We start from the raw sequence: 22,575 nt of genomic DNA on the forward strand, positions 1-22,575 counted from the left end.
AAATTAATAGAAGTCACTTAAAGGTACCATGGAACCCTTTTGATTCTCTGAGCTCTTATTGAAGGTGCATACAACAGACACCTAGCAGGTATATTCTCACCCCTGCGATCCTTACTCCGGCAAAGCCAGCGTTTCTCTCAATCCCAGTGGGAAGCAGTCGGTACGAGCCAAAGGCATCCGTAAAGTCTCGGGAGTCCAGGGCCACCTGACCAGCAGGTAAATGGTTGGCTCTCCAATTAGAGTGGGGCACAGGGCCCCACTTTATACCCCTGTGGTCACGTAGATGCTTCTCGTCATTAAAATGCCAATTAAGTTGGAACATCTTTGTGACACCCATTCCCACCGAGGGTCCAAAGCTTAATTTGCACCTTTAAGGTGGAGGTAGCTAAATTAGGGCCGGACATTCTTTTCTGATGGGGTGGCAGATTCCTCTTCTGGGACGGTGTGTAGGTGTATCAATTACTGGTACTAGCCAAGGGCAGCCCAAGGCCCTGATCGTCTGCTGGTCCAATTGCCGCTGTTATCTGGTTCCTATCTAGCATCCAGGGCCATAGTTATTCCAGCACCTCTGGAGGCCTTGGAGTCTTTGAAGACAGTTTTGTTCCCAAGGATTCTCTCTTTCCCAAGGATCTCAGAGGGAGGAGGGGAGGGATTTCTGTCTGGCTACACCCAGCAAGCCAGAACTGAGCTGGGCTGCTGGCCAGCCTGCTAAAAAAAGTTTACTGTGGGGGAAAATGCATGTTGTCTACAGCATTAATCAATAAAAGCAAAAGCTTATTAGGTTAATCAACTACACTACTACATCCCTATTCCAAGCTACTCAAAATTGAATGACAAGTCAGATGAATTTGACATTCCATAGTAGTTGATTAACAACCAACTAGCCCAACAAGCCAGCTATAGGATTGTGCAGTGGAGGAAATGTGTCTCTTGCAATACATCTGTATTTCCTTAGACAAGCCATAATTAGCATGTGAAGACTTTGCTAGTTTTTACATTTTCATTTAACTGGAACTGCTGCAGTAAATTGATCTTTTCATTCAGAAGCTTAGAACAAGAAGTTAAGAATCAACACTGAAATGGGAGAAACACCAAACAGACAAATTCTACACTCTGAATGGGAAGATGCAGAATTACAAGTGATAATGTCAAGCCACAAATGCCATAAAATTTAGTGATTATACTCTACCCTCTGACAAGATTTAGCTAGCCACAGGTAGCTTTTAGAAATGAGTCAGAGGCAAGAAATCTGTTCAACATCCAGTTTCTTCATACTTTGCCCCCTCCCAAAAGATGATTCCCCCCCACCCCTTCAGCTGTCCTACACAGGTAAAAGTTTGAAGTTTGTTGAAGTCCCCATTAGTAAAAACATGACAAAAGCGATAGCTATAAGCCTATAATCTGAGTCATTAATAACTAAAGTAGCAATCTAGAGACATCTGTACATACATTGTCCCACTGATTTTCTGAGTCAAACTGACTTAAGTTAGATACGTTAAGCTTGCTAGCTATCTAGTTGACTCAGATATACTAGATCTCACTACAGCTTTCTGAAGGGCAGGCAGGGACTACTTCATGTGACACTCAACTGCTACTGTTTTGGTCCATAGCCACACTAACAGTTCTGAGCTACTTATATTGAAATGCTCTCTACAATGGTTCTTAGCTCAGCTCTTAGAGACTCTACTGCTTCTGAGATGTTGACATATACCTTAGAGATTTATTCTATTCCCATAGATATATCACCAAGACAGTTCAGAGAGGTATTTTAAACATGCAAGGAAGCCACTTTGAGTGCAAGTGCAGTGACAGGCATATCAAGATGAAGTCGTTTTTAGAACAACAAAAGAACTTAAATGTTTGAGGGGTGTTAGACCCAGGTCATGTGTACCCAAATTCAGAGTTAAATATAATGAATGTATGAGACAGGGTAGCTGCAACAGCACCAAGACACCTGCAGTTGTCATCCCTTAAAACTAGAGTACTAGGGATAACTGACAAAATTTTATGTTTAGTGCTCATTACATAAAAAGTGAGTGGATATTGAGCGCACACCTTCCTCCCCCCCCCCCACTGCATTTTGTTCAAGACCTGAAAAGGAAAAAAAAGCGCTAAATTCTGAGTATTGTCATTAGTATTCACCACTGAGAATAACCCTTCAACTATCCTAGATCTAGTTTCCCTACCTGAGAGGACCTCAGGGAAAGCCCTAAGTGGACTCCTAAAAGTGTATTTGAGAGGTCATCTGCACTGTTTGGTCTCGGAATATAGCCGAAGTTTAGTTACCTGAAGTCTTGACCTCTGCAAAGCAGCATTGAAATTAGGGTTACATACAAGACTTGCAGACAGCACAGAGTTTAAACCAAGTTAAGAAGATAATCAGTTGCACTTACTGGTCTAAGCGTTTGCTAGTTCAGACAACCCTTCCTTACCTTAGGCTTGTGCTTCCGTGTTCAGGAAAGACAAAAACAGTGCAATTTGGTTAATTTTATTGCTTTTAAGCAATAAGTAAGCATGCTTATTTGCAATTTAGAGTGTTTTATTTCATGTGTTCATTTTATTTGTATAGTGTACTTCAACTCTTTACAGTGGTATTTCTTACCCTTTAACTGTGCATAGCAGCTTAGAAAGATATTTATACAAAGATCTCATTATGGACTCATTTTTAAGAGACATGCAACCTCAGTAAATTTGTGTTCTTCCCCCAGCATTTGTAATGATCAGGTTTCCCCCCTTGCTTTTGCAATAAGTTATCTTCTTTTGTAGAGAAATCTCTTTGATCCACACCCTAAAAGACACAAAATTGATTTAGTTTTTAAACATATGTACTTTCTCTTCATTAATGCTTATTGTGAATTGAGTTATCCTATTGCAGGCAGTAAACTAGGAGTTTTGAGACCCACTCTGAGGGTACTCCATTCCCACCAACTCTGCTGATCTACATTCTGCAGCACACAGATCCTGGATTGCATACAACTAATACACAAGAATGGAAATGATTTTTTTTAAAGTTGGTTGTTGAATATTTAACCAGTTAATATAAAACTCCTTGCTTTATTGGATTGAGATAAGGAACAAAATAAAGCTTTATTATAGTGTATCATCATCAGGATGACAAATGCAGTGCAGAAACTGAAAGCAGGCTAGAAATATGGCCTTTTGGCACTAGCAGGGAAATTCAGGAGGTAGTTTGAAATGTAGACATGGACTGAATGCTCCTACTGAAAAGATCAGGAGTAAAGTGTCAATACTGTGTACCTCTTATGTCAATTAGCCTTTGGGACACCTCTACTTTTGCTTTGGTGGGCTTTTGCACCTCTGAGCTAACTATTCATGTTAGGAGGGGTTATTGTGGAAGACCAGTTTCAGGTAGGAGAGAGGTTCCCTCCCCCCCTCCCCATGCTATTTCTTACACATGAACAGTCTTCCACTATTAGGTCAAGCAACTATGATCTCTCCCATCAAATATACCATAGGCAAACCTCACATCTTTGGACTAGCTTCCCATTAGACCATATGAGTGTAAGACTGAAGATCTTGGAATTAAGACATGTAACGAACTCCAGCACACTGAAGTTGGCACATCTCTATTTTGTCTTTTAGAAAGTCCATGCTCTGAAGTGTATAAAAAGCTATATTACCACAGGTGATATGAAATGCCAACCACTGTTATTCAAATTAAAAATTTGAAAGCCTGTAGTTTTAGGACAGAAAGATGCTTTTAGTAGAGTGTGAAAGTTGCTTTATGACAAAGTATATGTTAAAAAGGTGAATCTAATATGTACCCAAGTTTTGAATTCAGACAAAAAAAATTCACCCCTCTTTCTCCCCCCCCCCCCCCAAACAAAAACCAACCAAACAGGAAGATTAGATTTGCTGCTAGAACATATCTAGTGTTTATGGCACCTAGCAGTATGCTAACCTTTGTGCGCGCTGGGTTTAGGCATTTCCCACACTTCAATGTCTTCTGCCTCACATCTTGTGTCTCTACGTTTGTAAGGGGGTTTGCCAATCCTTTTCTTCTTTGGTTTATCCAAAAGCAGATAACCTGAATGATCAAATAAAGTTAGCATTACTACTTTAAGACAGGCTTTCACTTAAGCTTGTAGGATTTAATAACTTCTACTCTCTTTACTGAAGCATGGGCTCTTTCCTTTCCTATACACTCTTCATAAATCTATCCAATTAGCGTGGATCAACCGCTGTAGCCAACATTCTCTAAACGTACTATTTGTATCAGCTAATGAGGTTTAACTGTAGAATTCCTGTGTCAAGAGAGTAATTAACTGCTGCCAAAGGTCAAGAGTTATGTCTAGCAAGGACAGGCTTACCAATTATCTTAACTAAATAAAAATACAGCTGGTCCCCGAGTTGTGAACTGTTGACTTACGACCGTTCGCAGTTACGACCAAAGTGGTCATAAATGGCGGAACCCAAGTTACAAACACGATCCGTGCTTACGAACAGCGCGGTCGCATGTAACTATGGGGTCCAACTTACAAACGAACCAAGTTATGACCAATTGCTTGGTCCGTAACGGGTTTGTAAGTCAGGAATAGGCTGTATATTGTAACATCAATTCAGCATTTACTACAAGGCATCACTTGTTGCTGCATTGCGATATATTGCTCACGGTCACTTTAAAAATAAAATGTGTAACAACAAAAATCAGCTGTACCTTGTTCTTTGCTTTTGGTTGTGGGTGAGAGACTACCATTTATCTGGCTGACAAACTTGGGTTTAGCACCACTTCTAATCCAGTACTCATCAGCTGCCATCCCCATGTTTTCTTTTAGTAACCTTACTAGTTAAAAACAGAAGAATATTAATAAGCACCTATTGTAAGCAACATTACCATACTAACATACCATAGTAGCGGACCTACAATAGAGAGGCAAAGTATTTGAGGTTACCATCAAAATTATGCTTTTTTCTTCAAAAATTATATAGCACTAGTTAGGCACTAGTGGTTTTTTAATATTCGTTGCATGTAATAGGCATGTTTATAATATTATACCTTTATGTATTGCCAAATTTGCTAGAGAGATTGTGAAAGGGATGCAAAACCTCACATGGGAGCAGTTACAACTTGATTAAATTAGTGTATCATGGCCATTTATGACAGTACCTTAAAAGAAAGCAAGAGTACAACTGTAGCTAATGACCAGTCAGTTAATCAATTAGTGTCACAGGACCTCAGTTTTCTGAAGTTCACTTCACTTGTTTATTTCTAGCTGAAGAAAACTCCTCTTGGATTGGGGGAAGAATTTAACAAAAAAAAAAAAAAAAAAAAAAAAAAAACCACTTTAAAATTAATTACAATTATATGGCACTTGTACATTTCAAAAGGAAGAGGCACAGAGGGGAAGCCATGCCAGCAGTGACTGCTTTGGTTCCCACTGCCTTTTTTGAAATGTACAAGAACTGCAAGCAGTTCTGGTACATTAAGGGAAAAGTGCAGTGGGATAGCAAGCACTTCCCCTTATCCCCTAATTGAGTACTTGATGGAAAGTCCATCAGCTACTCAATTAACTGATTAATCAAAATGTAACATCCCTAGTATTATCCAAGACAATAAGATTAAAATGGGGATCAATCCACAGTGTAATTTGTTACAAGGTGAATCTCTACATGTTCAACCTTTGGTGAGAAAGAGGCGGGGGGAGAAAAACTACGCATGAAGAAGTTCAAGTGCATTGGTAGAACCTTTAATCTGGTAACCCTGGGAACATGGTGTTGAATGGTATGTCAGATTAAAGGCTCTGTTGAGCCAAGAATGGTGCTGCAGGGTCTGGACATGAGGGGAATAGAGGTGGGATGCTTACCTGGCAGGAACGTGTGCCAAACATGACTCTGCACCCCCACCATGTGGGGGAAGTCATAAGGGAAGTATATTGCTGTACTTCCAGGCCCCCAGCTGGGGGATAGGGAAAGCTGCAGCATGCCAATTCACTTCTTCCTCCTTATCACAGGTGTGTTTCAATTAGAAACACCTGGGACTGCAGAGGTTCAAGTGTATTAAAGATGTCACAGTTAGCCTTAGTCCAAAAAGTTACTTGGCTATTCACAGGACCCTCCCCCCCCCCCCAAAAAAAAAAAATAGGTTCACTATAGTTCTTTATCTAAAAGCCAGAAGTGCTACAATTCTCTAAGGTAGGGGTGAGGAACATCAGACCCAGGGGCCAGATGTGGACCTCAGCTTGCTTCGATCCCACCCCTGAGGCTCAGGGCCCCCTCCCCCAGTATGGGGAACCCATGGTGGTGCTCCAGCCCTTTCCAAAACCCTACCAAGGGGCTGGAGCACACAAAAATCTACGAGCCTGCCCCACCAGGCTCCAGTGTGCAAGGGGAATGTGAAGAGTGTCCTTCTTGGTCAGGGGCCACAGAGCGAGTTTTGTTTGTGCTTCTCACTTGCATGAGGCCTCTGATTTTTCAGTGGGTCAGCAGTCCCTGACCTCAAAAAATGTTCCCCATCCCTGCGCTAAGGGCACATACACAGTGTTATTCCAAAACAGTGTGCATCTACACTACAAGTCTTTATTTCAAAATAACATTGCCCTGGAGGACTTCTTATTCTGACTTATGGTAACTCTTACTCAGCTTCCTGCTGCTTAGATAGCACCAAAAGCTGAATTAAGCCAATTTGACTTCAGCTACATCAATTGCATAGTTGAAGTTGCTTTAGCTTAATCCGATTTTTGCCCTGCTGTGTAGATGTATCCTAAGAGACACTTAAAATCCTAGAGAGTTTTTCCATCTTTCACAGTTGTAGGGAATACAGCTAGCACTTAAAATTAGAGTTAAATAATTTGGAATGCTTTGCAGCATGAACCAACACCACTTTTGTCCCATTCATATTAACTCACCTCTTGAAGACTTCTGTGAAGTTCTGTGGTCAGAGCCTTCTTGTTTTGCTATAAGCCTCTTTTTTCCATAATACCCATAATCATAATCACTGTACACAATCTCATCCTGTTCCTTCTCCCTTGATCTATTAGCCAGACCAATGCTTTCTCCAAATTCACTTCTTTTAATTTTCTCCCTAGCAGGCAAACTAATCAACTGAGCCGGTATGGCATTTTTAGGTGGTTGCCAAAGCACCCTCTGGCCAATCTGTTGATAGAAGCCATCTTTACCAGGAGTCCAGGGTCCACACAAAGGGGCTTCTTGAAAGAAATATTCAACTTCATCTGGGTCTTCCTCCTCCTCCTCCTCCCCCTCTTCTTCTGCCACCACATTTTCTTCAGAGTCTTCAGCCTCTGACAGAGACAAACTCTTAGTTTTTTTCTTTAGGGAGTAGATTTTCTTCTGACTGGAAGATCTAGGGAGGTCTCCAATCTGTCTACCTCTGCTGGACATCTTTTTAATCTTCACTTTTGAACAGCTTTTGAAGTTCTGACTATTGACAACATTGGTCTGCTCCCTCCCCACCACTTCATCTTCATTAAGGGAGCCACCACTTTTAATTTTCTCTGTCTCTGGGCCCTCTGTACTTTTTTGAAAGGCATACATGTTCTTAAGCACATAATCAGGGACAAAATAAGACACAGGTACATCATCAATTGATGATTCTTCATCTTTAGAAGACATTTCATCAGAAGACAGACTGAGTGCACTTTGACGTTTCCTTTGTGGCAAAGGGATATCGTAGTTGTAATTAGTGTCCATGGCATCCACGCAAGCTAGCCATCTGTCAGAAGGAACATACTTTTCAACTGATTCATCACACCATAAGCTTTTATCCGATGTTATCAGACTTTCATTGGTTGTACTGTGGCTCTGATTTACCTTTTTCTGCTGTAGATTTGAGTTATTTGTTATTTCTGTACCAGATGGAGATAACTGTACTTTATGGACAAGGTTAGCCTCCTCTTCAGAAGTTTTTGAAGAAGCAGATCTTTTCAAACTAGTTCTGTTAGACAGTGTGTTCTGCCTTGCCACTAGCTGATCATTACTAACAGTCCTGGCCAACTCAGCCATTTGCATTGCCCTGGCTTCATCTAGAGGAGATTTTGCCTTTTGGATTGCATTTCCCAGCTTTTGTGCATCTAGTTTTATTTCATTATTTTGGACATCTTTTTCCTGCCCTTCTTCACCACTCCTCTTCAAAGAAAGAGCAGTTTTTCGCTCATCTGAATAGGACGCGCATGACACCAACTCCTCCCCTTCATGAGGGCTATATATTACTCCGTCACAAGAACCAACAGAAAACAAATCACGTTGTACGATATTCTCTGGAACTGGTTTACTACTTGCCACATCATACAGAGGAATAGTTTCCTTAAAGGACTTCCATAACTGAATTGCAGGTGAGCCATTTCCATACTCTATTCGGACCTCTTCTTTCTCAAAGGCATAGCTTCCTGAAGGAATGTTTCTATATTGTGCAGAGCTTGAAGAGCCCTTGTTCTGAAAGTTTCTTTCTACCACAACTGAAGATCCAGGTGAATCTTGTTTCATTGAAGTACTTTCAGTGTCTGTACCAATGCCAGAAGAAACACAGGTGATATTCCCTGGTTCACAGCCTTTCGTTTCTGTACGGAGATCCTGATGCTTTTTTGTTTTGTTTTCAGGCTGTCTAGGATCAGTCTGTGTCTCTCTGGTCACTGTTTTTTTCCCAGGACTACTGTAATGTCTAAACCGTGTTGCATGATAAAACAGAGGGGAGGGTGGGGGAACATTAAAATAAGGTCTTCTGTTAACTCTTGCATGCATGGAATGTTGTGGAACAAGATATCCAGGGTACTCATGTAGTGCAACAGAATAAAATGGAAAGTATGGATTCCCACCTCTGAAACCTAAAGATAATAAAAAGGCAAAAGACAAATATATGTATTTGTCTATAACACAGCACAGTCTTCCGAAATAAAAGCTTAAAAAACCCACACAAATCCAGACTCCACTAAGTACACAAGAACTACCATATCAGTAGTCTACTTAGTTAAATACCCTAACCTCCAACACTGGCCAGAACCAAACATAGGTTGGCAGTTACAAGATAATCTCTCTTCCTAGTTAGTTAGATTTATGCCCTGAAGCATGAGATTTAATTCACCATCCAAACTCCTAGAGCTTTTATCTAATAAGTTTGAGAAGTGGGTGAGTTAGGTTTCTGCTGAAGCAGACATAGGGTGTGTTTAGACTACAGGGGGTTTTTTGGGGGGGGACCACACCCCCCCCCCCACCTGTGTCTGGACTGCAGCCATCTTTTGAAAGTAAACCGAAAGAACGTGGCAGTTTTCGACCACTGTAAACATCCTTTTATGAGGAAGAATGCCTTTTCCCCCCAAAAGTGCTCTTTCACAAAAAAGGTGCAAGGTAATGCAAACTGTGCTTTTTCGAAAGAGCATCTAGACTGCCTAGGTGCTCTATCAGAAAAGAAGCTTGCTTTTTCAGAAGTACTGGATGTAGTCTAGACACTCTTTTTCGAAAGTATCTTTCAAAAAAGCACCTCTTTCGAAAGAGGCTTTCAGTCTAGATGCAGCCTTAGGGTACATCTAGACTACATGCCTCTGGCAACAGAGGCATGTAGATTAGGCTACCAGACATAGGAAAATGAAGCGGCGATTTAAATAATCGCCGCTTCATTTAAATTTACATGGCTGTCGCACTGTGCCGATCAGCTGTTTGTCGGCACAGCACAGTAGTCTGGTCGCGCGGGTGTCAACATCAAAGGCATTTGTCAACCTCCCAGGTAAGCCTTATCCCAGGACGCATACCTGGGAGGTCGACAAATGCCTTTGATGTCGACCCCCGCGCGTCCAGACTACCGTGCTGTGCCGACAAACAGCTGATCGGCACAGTGCGACAGCCATGTAAATTTAAATGAAGTGGCGATTATTTAAATCGCCGCTTCATTTTCCTATGTCTGGTAGCCTAATCTACATGCCTCTGTTGCCAGAGGCATGTAGTCTAGACGTACCCTTAGTCTTTAAGGTATCACTGGACTCATCACTAAATTATTGTTTTTATAATGCTTTTTAGAGGCCAGCTCTAACTACAAATATAAATCCAATTAATATATGCATTGTTAACGTACCCAGTATGTATTGGGCAGTAGTATGTTCTCTTAAAGTGAATTCGAGCATTTCAATAAAGTCATTTATTAACTGAAAGTTCCCACTTAAAACTATGTTGTCTGATTAGCCTTGACTAATCAGAAAGCCATTCATACCAATAAAGATTGTTATGGAAAGCCTTTCATGGAACCAGATTTTGCATAGTACTAGAAACAAGATTTTAAAAATGGCTTTACTTGCCTTGTACATTTAGTTAAACTTCAGGCATAACAGTCTCAACTCTCCTTGTGCTCAACTGTTACAGAACACTGGATTAGGGATGCAAGCAACTCATTGGCTGATAAGCAAAAGCTTATTGGACAGCTGACACCCTAGTCAACTAATCACTCCCCCCCTCCCACCCAGGCTGCCTATCAGAAAGGAACAGCATGGGTGGGGAGAAGAAGCACTGGGGCAGGGGCACAGTGGTGGCGTTCCTCTTGAAATGCACAAGAGCTGCTGCTGGACCTCTTGTACATTTCAAAGACGGAACTCCGAGGGGCATTTCTGCCTTTGAAATGCAGCAATACCCAGGAAGGCTCTTGCTACATTTCAAAGCTGAAGCGCCCTTATTGACTAATCAAATAGTCAATGCAAATTCTATCAACTATTCCATTAGTCGATTAATTTTAACATCCCTATACTGGATATTAAAAGAAGTCCCATCCAACTTCTAGAAGCCTCCATACAGTTCCTCCCATTGCTATTGTTTATAGTCTTAAGGCAGTGGGAATTTGGAGCATTTTGGTGAACATTTCAATATGGCATTTTCAGTTTCTCTTGAAACTCATATTATCCTAGCACCCAAGAGAGAATAGGTATTAGTTTTTAGCTAAACATCTTGAGCATTGTTTATGGCTACTGTGACATTTTTCTGCACTTAATCTCTGACACTTCAGGCTCTGACATGAAGCCTTTTAGCAAATACGACAGTAGGAGAAGTGTCTCCAACCAGTTTCATGTTTGGAGTCTGGAAGTTCACTAACAGTTTCATTTCAGCTCTACCACACTTTCCCTATGACCTTGGCAGGTCAGTCTGTTCATCAATGCCCATTCCCCCAAGCACAGTACAGGCAGTCCCTGACTTACGCGGATCCGACTTATGTTGGATCCGCAGTTACGAACGGGGCTGCCCCGGAGTACATGGACTGCGGGACCTCGCGGTGCCGCCGCCCGTGAACTCCGGGCGAGAAAAGCTGCTCCGTGTCTCCCTGGTCTGCAGACCAGGAAGACGCGGAGCAAAGCCGCGGAGGGGCTCGGGCAGCGGGGCAGCCCAGGCGTGCCTGGGCTGCCCGAGCCCCCCCCCGCGGCTTTGCAAAGCCTCGGGGAAGCCGGCAGCAGGGCAGCCCAGGCGCGCCTGGGTTGCCTCGCTGCCCGAGCCCCCCCCGCGGCTTTGCAAAGCCGCAGGGGAGGGGGGGCTCGGGCAGCAAGGCAGCCCAGGCGCGCCTGGGCTGCTCCGCTGCCAGCTTCCCCGACGCTTTGCAAAGCCACGGGGGGGGGGGGGGAGGCTCGGGCAGCGGGGCAACCCAGGCACGCCTGGGCTGCTCCACTGCCGGCTTCCCCAAGGCTTTGCAAAGCCGCGGGGGAAGCCGGCAGCGGGACAGCCCAGACACCCCGCGGCTGTCCCCCTCAGAGGCTTTGCTCCCCGTCTCCCTGGTCTGCTGGTCTCCAGCAGACCAGGGAGACTGGGAGCAAAGCCGCGGAGAACCCAGGCGGCGGGACCGCGGTGCGTCTCGGTCTGCCGCCCGCGTCTTCCTGGTCTGCTGAGGTGGGGGGGGGGGGGGCACAGCTAGTAGGCCTCCCCCCCCCCCCCAGCAGACTAGGCTTTTCTCCGGATGCCTGTGGCAGAGCAGCTGGGGTGCTGCCGGTTGGTCCCGCAGCGCCGCTCTGGGCGCTACTGGACCAACCTAGCAGCACCCCATCTGCTCTGCCCCAGGCGTCCTGATTTAGCCGCTGCTGAAACTGACCAGCGCTGACTACAGGAAGCCCGAGGCAGAGTTGCTCTGCCCCGGGCTTCCTGGAATCAGCTGCTGATCAGTTTCAGCAGCAGCTGACTTGGGGACGCTTGGGGTTCTTAAGTTGATTCTGAATGTAAGTCAGAACTGGCGGTCAGTTTCAGCAGCAGCTGAATCTGGACGCCAGTTCCGACTTACATACAGATTCAACTTAAGAACAAACCTACAGTCCCTATTTTGTACGTAACCCGGGGACTGCCTGTAAATAAGAATAGGCAATTATTACAGAAGGGTACTCCCTCAGTAGCCATTAAGGTATCAGAGTCATGACTATACTGAAGTTCAGTTTTCACTTAGGTTTTCTGTCTCGATGGATGTTTGCCAAGGTGATTTTACTCTATATTCCTCATAGACAAATAATATAGTAGGGGTCCCTGATTCAAATGGGGTTTGCTATTATTGCCAGTTGCTGAAACTGCCGGCTTCCATTTACAAGATTCTTCCTAGGAAACTTGTTCAGTTCATTTGGTGTTGCCCCATTCATGAACAGAACAGACAACAAACACTAGTTTATAATATAGCTGAACAAATAGATAGGAACACATTGTAAGAAAGACACTTTTACTTCATACACTAATTCTAGCCTCCATATTAGGGGAAATACAAGAGTTACACAACAGGTGAAGAAAGCTTCACTATGAAACAGGGATTTCATTAACTCAGGCAGTAACTCAAACACATTGTCCTCAGTCAGCTCAATCTTGCCTTACCAGGTGCAGGAACGCAGTATGGATTATACACATTACTGAGATACCATGGATTTGGGAAAGGTTGTTGTGCTGTTGGCTGTGCATAAAAAAAGGGTCTTGTGTGGTTTGTGGAATATGGCCCATTTTCTGAAGCTGGCGCAGTGTTCATTTTTAAGCTGAAATGGCAAAAAGTTATCAGAATTAGCCACTTTAAAGACTACTAACTAGCACATCCTTCTAAACAAGTCACAGTATTGCAATGAACAGATTAAAGTATCTATATTAAAAAACAAACATATATAGTCCCATACTAGTACACCTCACTCTATCCTGAAGATTTTTACTTGCTTTCATTTCTATCACCATTAGGGGAGAAGCTACAAAGGCCATAGTAGTAGCTAGAAAGTAAAACAAGTTTTACTATCAAGCAAAGTTCAGCATTCAGCTGTCATTTGTTTCACCAGATAGCCACATGACAAAAAGCAAGATTGTCTTTATGCACAGAGTTCATCTTTAGATTTGTTTTAAACTAAAGAGAAAGACCCCCCCAACAAGCATCTATCTCTATATTCAGTTAAAACTGACACTGAAGGCCAAAACAAAGCCTCAGCTAGATTTTCTATATAAGCAGAGTTAAGCTTTATTATAAATTACATGCCACCAGGTGCCTCTAAATAACCTGCACAAGAAGCACCCTACTGGTCAGTTAACTTCAAAGTGGTAAAGGGGGACTAGAAAGAAAGATAGTTAGCACTAGCTGGTATGAAGTGAAGCAGGCATACATTTACTGAACTAGAGACTTCAAAAAAGTAATTGACAAAAATTGAACAACCTGTTACAGTTTTGTACACAGTTCACTCCTCAGGAGAAAGAAAAACACTCAGAGCAGAGAGAGTCCTTGTCACTCCCAGTTCCATCTAGTACACAGTCCCAAAACAGATTTTAACTAGCCACCATGAACCTACACACTTCCCTTATTGCACACACTCTTCTAAACCACACACCCAAAAGGATTTGCTTTGAAGAAAGCAAGCCCTATAAAGGTAAGCTATTTTCCCCAATGAAAGCCCTTCCAAAACTAAGGTCCATGCTGCTGCTTAGAGCCCAGCAAGAGACTAGCCACACCTTCCTCTCACCTTGTTTATGGAACACAACTACCACTGTCCACTCCCTTCACCATCTGTGGCTCATTTAACAGTGATGCAGGGACCTTTTCTATCAATCAGTGGGAGTTGTAACCAATGGAGGGGGCAGGAAGAGCAGCAAGTGTCCCAACCCCTGGGCAGAAGACTCAAGATAACAGTACCCCAAATCCTGCAAACATTTCCATTCTCTTTATATTCAATATGTAAAACAATTGGGATGTAAATAGCAGGTCAAAACAAAATATGATCTATCCTACACTTAAAGTTATAGTTCAAAACAGAATCTCTTTTTGAAAAAAATCCTTAGAAAGCACAAAAATGTTTGTGCCTAATTTTATTGGTTACTGTTAATACTAACAAAAGAAAGAGATTAAGTGTTTGTATGTCAACACAAGGAAATATGAACAGTTGAAATTCACCTTCCACCTACTTAAGAAAGAAGTGTCTGCTCCAAAAAAATATACTTCAGCACTTGAAATGTATGAAAATGAATGATAGAAAATGACTGGCATCCAAATCCTGCTGTGACTGTATAAAATTTGTGGGAATTTTATCACTTCACTACTTGAGACATCTTCTCAATGAAGCATAGAGCACTTACGCTTTGTGGCAGTGGCAGTGAGAGGAAAATTAAAACGTGATTGTGAGGTGGGAAAGACTGACTCCCATGAAAAGAGAGATGTGGATAAACAGGAGTCTCTGTCTATAACGGTGCACTACACCATTATTCCAAAATAACAATGTGAGCATCTACACAGCAATCCCATTATTTCCAAATAATTTCAAAATAACAGGCAGCTTATTCCAATTTATGTAAACCTCATTGTATGAGGAATAATTCCTCTTTCAAAATAACTATTTCAAAATAGCTGCAGTATGGACTCCACCGCTGCTATTTCAAAATAGCTCATCACCAGGGCCATTCTAAGTAATTTCTCCCCAGTGCTTCCTGGGGCTGTAAATCGAGATAGCGCATCAACATTAGGACTAATTTTGAGGCTTCCTTGTAGTGTGGACATGCTATTTTGAAATAAGCTATTTCAGAATAACTATTAATCTGGAATAGTTTATTTCAAAATAAGTGTGTAGTATAGAGGTACCCTCAGGGTGCATGTACACTGCATTCTTAGCTCAAAATATGCTATGCAATTAAATAGCACTGAAGTGTAGACATAGCCTAACTAAGGAACTTTCTCTTAAATAAAATACCAGACTATGTAGCACTTTAAAGACTAATAAGATGGTTTATTAGATGATGAGCTTTCGTGGGCCAGACCCACTTCCTCAGATCAAATACAAATGTTACAGATCAAATGTATTTGATCTGAGGAAGTGGGTCTGGCCCACGAAAGCTCATCATCTAATAAACCATCTTGTTAGTCTTTAAAGTGCTACATAGTCCGGTATTTTGTTTCAGCTACACCAGACTAACAGGGCTACATTTCTATTTCTCTTAAATGTTTTCGCTTGTCTGCTGGCACTGTTGGGATTGCCTGTTTCTCCTACTGCAGCCCCATAGTTTGAGCTCTGCAGGGGCAGGAGCCACCATATCATTCTCCTCGATCGCTCCCTCTCCCTTAGCGGCCCTGTTGCCCCCGCTTTTCATCCCAAGCCTGTCCATGTTTTTCAAGGCCCCAGCTCCTGGAGGCCAGTGATGATACAAGCAGCGGGGCACATTTATTATTGTTTTGAATACTCCGATGGTTTCAAATCCCAGCTCCCAGGAGCGCCTCAGTCCCGGGCCACACGGGTGGGCGGGTGTTTCCCGCTTGCCCCACAGGCCAGCGCCGCTGACCCGTCCCTGCGCCCCCGGCAGCTTCCCGCCCGCCCGCTCTCTGCGGCACCATCTGCGCCCGCGGGACGAGCAGCCTGGCGCGCTGCAGCGCAGAGACGCCCAGGCGGGGAAAGTGGGGGCGGGGCACTGAGCTCCTGCCGTGGGCGAGGGCGGGAATCAGCGCGCACCTCAACGTGTCGGGCTGAGATGGGCGCCGCCTGCCGCTAGGGGGCTCCCTCTCTCTCTCTCTCACGCCTGCCCTGCCCGCCGGTTTGATTGGAGCGCAGGCGCACTCGTGACCGCCCTGCCCGCAACCCTCGCAAAACCAACTTCCTGCTTCTGCGCAGTCTCCCAAAACAGTCGGGTTTCCGCAGGCCCCGGGCCAACGCGCGAAAAACAGCGCATGCGCGTGACGAGATGAGCGAGCGAGCGAGGGGAGGGGTTCGATTGCTCTTCTGCACGAGGGACGGAAGTGCGCGAGGAGGGCGGGCTAGCGGGAGCGCAGCTCCTTTGCCGCCCACATCCGAGCTCGCGCGCGCATGATGGCGGGGGGGCGCGCCGCCGAGCTGAACGGACGTTGAGGGAGGCGGGTGAGAACAGAACGAACGAACGCGCGCGCGACCGTCTCCGTCCGCAGCCCGGGTTTGACCGGATCCTTCCCCGCAGGCGCTGAGGCTGAAGAGGAAACGGCGGCCGGAGGTTTGCTCGGGCAGACGGCGGGACTCGGTGGCTGCGTTTGTTCCCCCCCCCCCCTACCCCCGGGAGGGAGGGAGGGAGGGAGGCTGCGGACCTGCCATCGCGCAGCACCGAGCTCCCTCCGCCCTCGGGCAGCGCCCGCTCCGCTGCGGCCTGGGCAGCCTGAGCGGGTGCCGGGGAGTCACCTCCTGCCTCTGCCCAGGCCCGCTCCTCTCCCTCCCCGCTGATGCTCCCTGGCCGGCAGGGCCCCGCGCCGCTGCCGAGCGGCCTATGACTGGGTGCGGCCCCCGGGAGGGAGGCTCGGGGTGTCCCCGCCCGACGCTGCGGCTGCGAGGGGCGCCCGAGCGGTCAGACAATAACAGGGAGGCTGCGCGGCGGGGCCCGGGGGAGGCGCGCGCCTGTGTCTGGCCTTCGCGTGCCTTCCCCTTGTCCTGCCGCCGCGGCCCCTCGGGGTCCTGCCGGGCGCTGGCGAGATGGAGGCTCCCAAGGAGCGAACGCGCGGGCTCTGCGGTGCCTGTTGTAACCCAGCGTCGTCACGGGCCGGGCGCGGGCTGGGGCCGGGCGCTTGACACCCATTCTCCGGAGAGGCTGGGGAAGGGCTGGGACGTTGATTTTTAGGGCTTCTTGGCTGTGAAGCGGCTCTAGACCCTTGGGGCGAAGGGCGCTTGGAGGTAATGGCGCTGCGTTCGTCTCCAAGTGATCCCGGCGTTGCATCGCATTGTAGCTGGGCACCGTACTGCTGCTGGCGGTGACGCCTCGGCTCCCTCAGTGTTTGTAAGTGTAGAGGAGAACTTGAGGGATTACTTGTTCCCGGCTTCAGCTTTAGCTGGACTTTGGGGGTTAAAATACTGCGGCCTTTTCTGACGTGGGGACACAGCTTAAACATGTAATATGCCTAGCACAAGATGTGCGTTAGTTGTTGTTCATCGTGCATCACATTTTGCTTCCGAGATTTTTCCTTCAGCTCACCAGAAAATGATTGGACACCTGTACTAGTTACTTTTGGAAAAAATGAAACTAGGTTATGATTTATAACACTACCCGAGTTCTGCTAATTCTTGTATTTGTATAAGGGGACCTGCAAAGCTCCCCCATCTCCCCCCCTCCCCCAAAAAAAGACCTGTTTCCTTTTTTGCTGCTTCATGATATTAATGAAAGCCCAAAAACATGTTTAAAATTTTGCTTGGTCTCTTTAATTCAGAAATCCACATAGGAAGACTCAACTGGAGACTAAATAAAGCTATTCCTGTCCAAACTTCATTAAGGGTGGGAGGATATAAGGGCAAAGATGCTCACAAGAATGCTGTAGTTAAGTAGTTTGGAGCTCATTATTTAAAATAAGGGTGTTAAGGAGTGGGTATTTGGCAATACAATTTTTATCGACTACACAATTAGTCGATAAGGGGAGACTTCTGCACAGCAGCAGTGGGGGTAGCTTCTGGAGCTAGCAAAAGCCGGGACTGCTCCGTCCCAGCTCACACTGGGTCAGGTAGCCCAGGCTGCTGCCAGAGCAGCCTCTGCCTGCAACAAGCCTTGGCCTGCTGTGGGCAGAGGATGCGTCACAGGATGCTTCATGGCAGCTTCCCCTACCCCCTCCCTGCCCTCTGCTGTCTCTGATGTCTTTTGGTGATGGAAAGTCTCCTCTTGATGTGATTTTTTTTTTTTTGGCCTGTTTTGTATGTTAGATTAACCTGACGTTCAACCAGTTAATTGACTAAGTGGGATCCCGGGCGGGGGACCACTCCCGCCTGGTTGGAGCAGCCCCCAGCTGATGGCGTGGGTGCTGGCTGGGAGCATGGTGGGGATGGAGCAGGCAGGGGGCTGCTCCCAGGGCATTGGTTAACCGTTACTCGGTAAGCATCACCTGGTAAGGTTAACCAGGTGCCCATTCGCATCTCTACACTAAGCTGGCAGTTTTCTCTTGTTTTCATGTTTGTGAAGGTATACTTCCTCCTAATATCTTTTTCTCCATGCAGAGGAGCAAAAGACAGTGAAGAAATTGGCAACCACTGTGTAATGTCCAAGCTAGGGATACTAAATTTAGATTAATCGGCCAATTGACTAGTTGATGCAATTTGGATCAACTATTCGGTTAGTCAATAAGGGCACCTCTGTCTTTGAAGTGTAGCAAGCATTACCCTGTTGGCCCTGTGCTCCCTGTGAGATTTCAAAGCAGCAGCACTGCATGGAGCCTGGGGTCAGTAGGGTAGTCCCCTGCTGATTCCAGGCTCTTCACCGTGCTGCCACTTTGAAATTCTGCGTGCAGCCCAGGGCCAGCTGGGAACTCCTTGTTGGCTCTGGGCTCCATGTGGTGCTGCCACTTTGAAGCACCCCCCTCCTCTTTCCCGTCTCCCCCACTGCCTCTTTCTGATCGAGTGTCAACTAGTTCACATCCCTAGTCCAAGAATGTCTTAAAAGTTGTGTGTATAATATTTCAGAGATTCTTGCTCATGTGTCGTCTCAATTCCATCATTAAGTCTTTGGAACTCCATGTCCTCCTTCAGTATCAGACACCTCCTGGTGTCTTCAGGTTTCAGGACTCAATTCTTCAAGAACAGGATGCAATGACAGCATCAGTACAAGCAGAGGGAAAACATCTTAAGGCAGTGGTCCCCAACCTTTTGAGGTTGCCGGGCGCCACGGGGCGTGGCCGTTCAGGCGCCAGGGGGCGGGGACACTTGCGCGCCCGGGGGCGGCCCCCCCCCATAGCTGCGCGCCCGGGGGCGGCCCCCCCCATAGCTGCGCGCCCGGGGGCGGCCCCCCCCATAGCTGCGCCCCCGGGGGCGGCCCCCCCCATAGCTGCGCCCCCGGGGGCGGCCCCCCCCATAGCTGCGCCCCCGGGGGCGGCCCCCCCCATAGCTGCGCCCCCGGGGGCGGCCCCCCCCCCATAGCTGCGCGCCCGGGGGCGGCCCCCCCCCCCATAGCTGCGCGCCCGGGGGCGGCCCCCCCCCCCATAGCTGCGCGCCCGGGGCTGACGCTCACCGTGCGCCATGTGCCCAGAGCCAGGCCAGCCCCGAGCACCTGGTGGGCGCATGCAAATGCGCCCGCGGGCACCGTGTTGGGGACCACAGTCTTAAGGCATGGAATTGCTCATCAATCACCTAGTTCTTATTCAGTGCTGAGGCAGCATATTAATCAGGAGTCCAAAACTAGTTCGAACTTCTTCTCCAACTACTCCACTTTTATCATGGCGATCCATTGGCAAGGTTGATTTATTTAAATGATCAATTTTAGTCTTATTTAATATTTGTATTTTTCAGGTATTTGCCTTGAGAGGTCTGTTCTTATTGGTGGTATAACTCTATTGAAACATATTGATTTGCAACTTAAAGATAGCCTTTATACCAAACGTGGTGTTACTTGAACTAGGAGAACACAGTATCTATAGAGTCATATTTAAGCAGTTACGTAGCTCAACAATTATTCACATAATTTGGCAAATGACATATTTTTTCCTAAACTTTTTGCTTATTTGTGTGTGCTGCACTTGGATGAATATTGGAATGCTATTAAAATGCAAAGCTGAAATTTATTTATTCGAGTGTGCTATAAAACTAAGCTGACCAAAACATATTTTTCTTCTAAAAACCATTTTATTAACCAGAAGAGGAGGTATTCATTGTAGTTAGCTATTTGACAAATGTTTCTGGTCACCCTTAACCAGATCTTCAAAGCTACCTTCATGCCTAAAGCTATAGATAATTTTGAAAAAATCTCATTAGATGCCTGTGTGTATTAGGGATGTAAGCCACTAGTTGACTACCCAATAAGCCTATTCATCTAGTCTCTTCGGCCCCCCCCCCCCCACTTGCTGCTGGTTGCCCCAACACCATCTCCATGGGGGAGGTAGAGGTGCAGCAGGGGAAACGGCGCGAGTGGGGATAGAAGCAGTCCCTGCTCCTGCGTGGTCTAGACTGCTGCACCTCGCCCTTTGAAATGTGTAAGAACTACGGGCAGCTCTTGTACATTTCAAAGTCAGAGGCACAGCAGTTGACTCTGTGAGTGGGACTGCTTGGGTCTCTGCTTGCTCAGGTTCCCTGCTGTGCCTCTTCCTTCCTGCACCCTTGTACATTTCAAAGGCAGAGGTGCAGCACTCCCCTTATCGACTAATCAAGTAGTTGATGGAAATTCCATCAACTACTCAATTAGCTGATCAATTGAAATTTAACATTCCTAGTGCATATAATGAAGTCAGATTATTTTGAAAATCTGGCTCTCCATGTTTTTTAAGTAATTAGAATTAGTAGATCTCGCCCTCTCCCAGCTAGTTTTATTCATACCTTAGAAGAGAGAAAACAAGATTTCCTGCTCTTTCAACTCTCAAGCTGTTTCTCAACTTTAATTGAACTTGTCCAAACAAAGTAAATATTTTTTGTGCACTTATCTAAACTAAAAGTAATACATGCATTTTTCTGTTCAACACAGCACTTGATCTTTAATCAAGATTTAAAAATAACATACTTAATACCATCCATGATTGTGTGACTTGTTTATAAAACATGATTTGATCAACAAAAGTTAAACGTCATTGTTTTGGTTCCGGGTATAATTAAAAAAACAGCACCCTTTAATTTATTAAAGTTTGCGAGCTCATTTATGCAAGTTTCTTTTATTTAAATCATTTTAATAAATTGTGCCTTGGTGTAGGTTCTAGCTTCAAACTTAAGCAGTTTTTAGAAGAAAAATGTGATTTCTTAATTAAAAACACTACTTTTTAATTCATCCTGTCACTTGGTTTTGTTGCTGCATTGTGTAACTGCTGCAGTTCCTTGGATAACTCGGATAAAGAAGCTGGGCCATTCAGGTGTCTCAGTTGGACATAGGGGACAGTCTTATTCATTGTATTCTACTGGAAAAGATTTTTTTGTCCCATTGTGTAATCTCCAAAATCAGAGCAGCTTTTTCAGAAAGGTCAAGTTCTACATATTGTAATACTAGCTTCCATCATTCATATCCATTTCCCCATAAACTTAAGACATCTATTTCTATATAGCTGTTGGAACAACTTATGGAAAATATTTTTTTTCTTAGGGTGGGAGTGACTAACGGGTTGAATTACAGAAATCCCCTTGGGGTGGGGTTGTCACCTGGTGTGCTGATCAAGTCATAGGCACCTGCCACCTTGCTCCTGAGGTTCCCCACTATCCTGTCCTGCTGGGCCAGAAGCTCTGGTCTCACCTAGCCACAGAGTTGCGGGTAACCACCTCCTAGTAGAACAACATAGACACTGAATTGGCTTAGTTCTGGGAGAGCTCAGCTATAGTGCTGTTGGCAGCACCCAGGAACGCAACTTCCAAAATGACCAAAACCCCAAATAAATCAGTCTTACTCTGTATAAAAGTTTTATACAGAAAAAGTTTGTAAGTTCACTCTCTTTATCAGTGAAAGAGAGAGATGCACAGAGGTTGTTTCCTCCCAGCCCTTGTTAAGTTATTTACATGGCACCTGATAATAAATAAGTGGTTTTTTTTATTAAGTATAAAGAGTAGGACTTAAGTGACTGAAAGTGAAAATAGACCGATCAAAGTAAGTTACTAAGCCAAAATACACAAAACACACCAGCTTTCTGCTACACCAAGAAACGTATTACATGCAAATTCGTACCCTAAACATTTGTTCTAAAACTCTGCAGCTTTCTAACTCGGGTCCAGCCCTTCCTCCTGTTAAATCTTAGGTGTTTCCAGCAGATCTCTTAGGTGGTAATTTGGGGTTAGGTCATTCTGTCATTTGGCCAATCCCTATTGTTTGGTACCTGATTTGATAATCTCTTTGGCCAAGGCACGAACTCTGTGTTCAGTTCAAACATCTCTCACCTTGAGTGGAAAAGTACCAGATTTAAAATGGGTTTCAGTATCAGGTGGCCTGGCCTTTGTAGGACCAACCACACCTGAGGCTTATAGCAGTGGTTCTCAAAGTGTAGTCCACAGACCACTAGTGGTCCTGGGTCACCTGACACGGGGGCCACAGCTTGAGGCTCAACCTCCCCCAGCTCCTCCTGCAACAATGAGCCTGGATTGGTGCTCCAGCCCCGTGTACATGGGCCATGCCTTTCCCCCCAGCCGCTTTAGGTTGGAGCGCCAGAAGCAGCAGTACTGGGGGTGGGTTGGTGGGAGCTGGTGCTCACAGGGAGCCAGCTCAGAGTAGCAGCTTTTGTCTGCCTCCCTGTGCTGCAGCCTCTGATACAGAGCCCACCACAGT

General features: G+C 45.5%; 2 protein-coding genes across 4 annotated transcripts in view; one reads left to right on the top strand and one right to left on the bottom strand.

The window, feature by feature from the left end:
* Window positions 1-2,472: 2,472 nt before the first annotated feature.
* LOC102448486 (uncharacterized) lies at window positions 2,473-13,863 on the bottom strand. Its single transcript, XM_075921766.2, has 6 exons — window positions 13,595-13,863; window positions 12,784-12,938; window positions 6,867-8,798; window positions 4,679-4,804; window positions 3,923-4,048; window positions 2,473-2,788 (listed from the first exon to the last, which is right to left on the bottom strand). The coding sequence occupies exons 2-6, from the start codon at window positions 12,929-12,931 to the stop codon at window positions 2,751-2,753; spliced, it is 2,370 nt and encodes a 789-aa protein (XP_075777881.1). The 5' UTR covers window positions 12,932-12,938; window positions 13,595-13,863; the 3' UTR covers window positions 2,473-2,750.
* Window positions 13,864-16,074: 2,211 nt separating this feature from the next.
* KBTBD2 (kelch repeat and BTB domain containing 2) overlaps window positions 16,075-22,575 on the top strand; it is a 28,614-nt gene continuing 22,113 nt past the window's right edge. The window contains exon 1 of one of the 3 annotated variants that reach the window (XM_075921769.2): window positions 16,075-16,380. The gene's annotated coding sequence lies outside the window, so the exon portion shown is untranslated. Of the gene's footprint in view, window positions 16,381-16,433; window positions 17,152-22,575 lie in introns of those variants that run through there. The other 2 variants (XM_006124039.5, XM_075921770.2) reach the window with 2 other exon arrangements.

The sequence above is a fragment of the Pelodiscus sinensis genome, chromosome 2, assembly GCF_052426305.1.
Source record: "Pelodiscus sinensis isolate ZL-2025 chromosome 2, ASM5242630v1, whole genome shotgun sequence".
Lineage (NCBI taxonomy): Eukaryota > Metazoa > Chordata > Testudines > Trionychidae > Pelodiscus > Pelodiscus sinensis.